The 1,019-nt window shown below is 48.8% G+C and overlaps 1 protein-coding gene across 1 annotated transcript in view; it reads right to left on the bottom strand.

Annotated features, from left to right (window-relative positions):
* ANKRD35 (ankyrin repeat domain 35) overlaps nt 1–1,019 on the bottom strand; it is a 20,173-nt gene that overhangs the window by 5,169 nt on the left and 13,985 nt on the right. The window contains exon 11 of the mRNA XM_014532327.1: nt 881–1,019. Within this exon, the coding sequence (XP_014387813.1) occupies nt 881–1,019 (139 nt within the window). The remainder of the gene's footprint in view (nt 1–880) is intronic.

The raw sequence follows: 1,019 nt of genomic DNA, 5'->3' as shown, positions 1-1,019 counted from the left end.
GAATTTCCACTCAGCCAGCCTTCCTGTGGTTCTGGGTGATGTCCGTTCCGTCTTTTAGTTGTATTTTTGAAGTGGTTGTTTGAGGCAGCAAACTCTGGTGTTTACCTATGCCGCCATCTTGGGTGTCTCCTGATTTTTTTTTAAGAATTCATAAAACATGCCCCTAGACACATGCAGATTGGTGACTTTTGGAGCAAGCATTAGGAAACCCAGGTATTGAACACGGCAGTTTTCAAACTTGTTACTTTGCATTGGTGCGTTCTCTGCCAATGGGAATCTTTTGCAGAACCTACTCGGGTTGAAGGGATGAAGTGGGCCTGTAGCCTGGTCTACTTTTCTTAATCAGCCTTGAATCACCTTCTCAGAACCTTAGCAAAACCACAGCAACCCATCGTATCATCAGAGCTGCTCTTAGGCTAAAACATGATTTAAGTCAAAATGCTAATAAACCACAGTACACATGGCTTCTAAAACCAGAGTCCAGATTTTAACACCTAAGCCCCTTTCTCTCTTCTATTTATACCTCACCTCCAATATATATATATTGATTTCAGAGAGGAAGGGAGAGAGAAACATTAATGATGAGAGAGAATCACTGATCCGCTGCCTCCTGCACGCTCCACACTGAGGATCCAGCCCATAACCGAGGCATATGGCCTGACTGGAAATGGAACCTGACCTCCTGGTCCATAGGTCGATGCTCAAACACTGAGACACACTGCCAGCCCTCACTTCCAATCTTAACCCCAAACCACCTTAGACTCAGAGAACATAGCGCGATCCTTGCAAATGGCTGGCGTTCTGTTTGGGAGGGATTCACCTTGACTAACCAAAGGTAGGTGCAGTTAGCAAACCTCCCCCCGCCGCGTGATCTCATCACCTTGGCCTCCTTGTGCTGGCAAGCCCCCAGAAGATGCTCCATCTTCTCTCTCAGCAGCCCCACCGTTTTCTCAAACTGCTCCGAGCGCCCGCGCATCTCGCTGGCCTGGCGCTCCTGCTCCGTGGCCCGGGCCGCCAGG

This window comes from Myotis brandtii, unplaced genomic scaffold, assembly GCF_000412655.1.
Source record: "Myotis brandtii unplaced genomic scaffold, ASM41265v1 scaffold882, whole genome shotgun sequence".
NCBI lineage: Eukaryota > Metazoa > Chordata > Mammalia > Chiroptera > Vespertilionidae > Myotis > Myotis brandtii.
The sequence above is the reverse complement of the archived record's forward strand: the minus strand, read 5'-3'. Positions and strand labels throughout refer to the sequence as shown.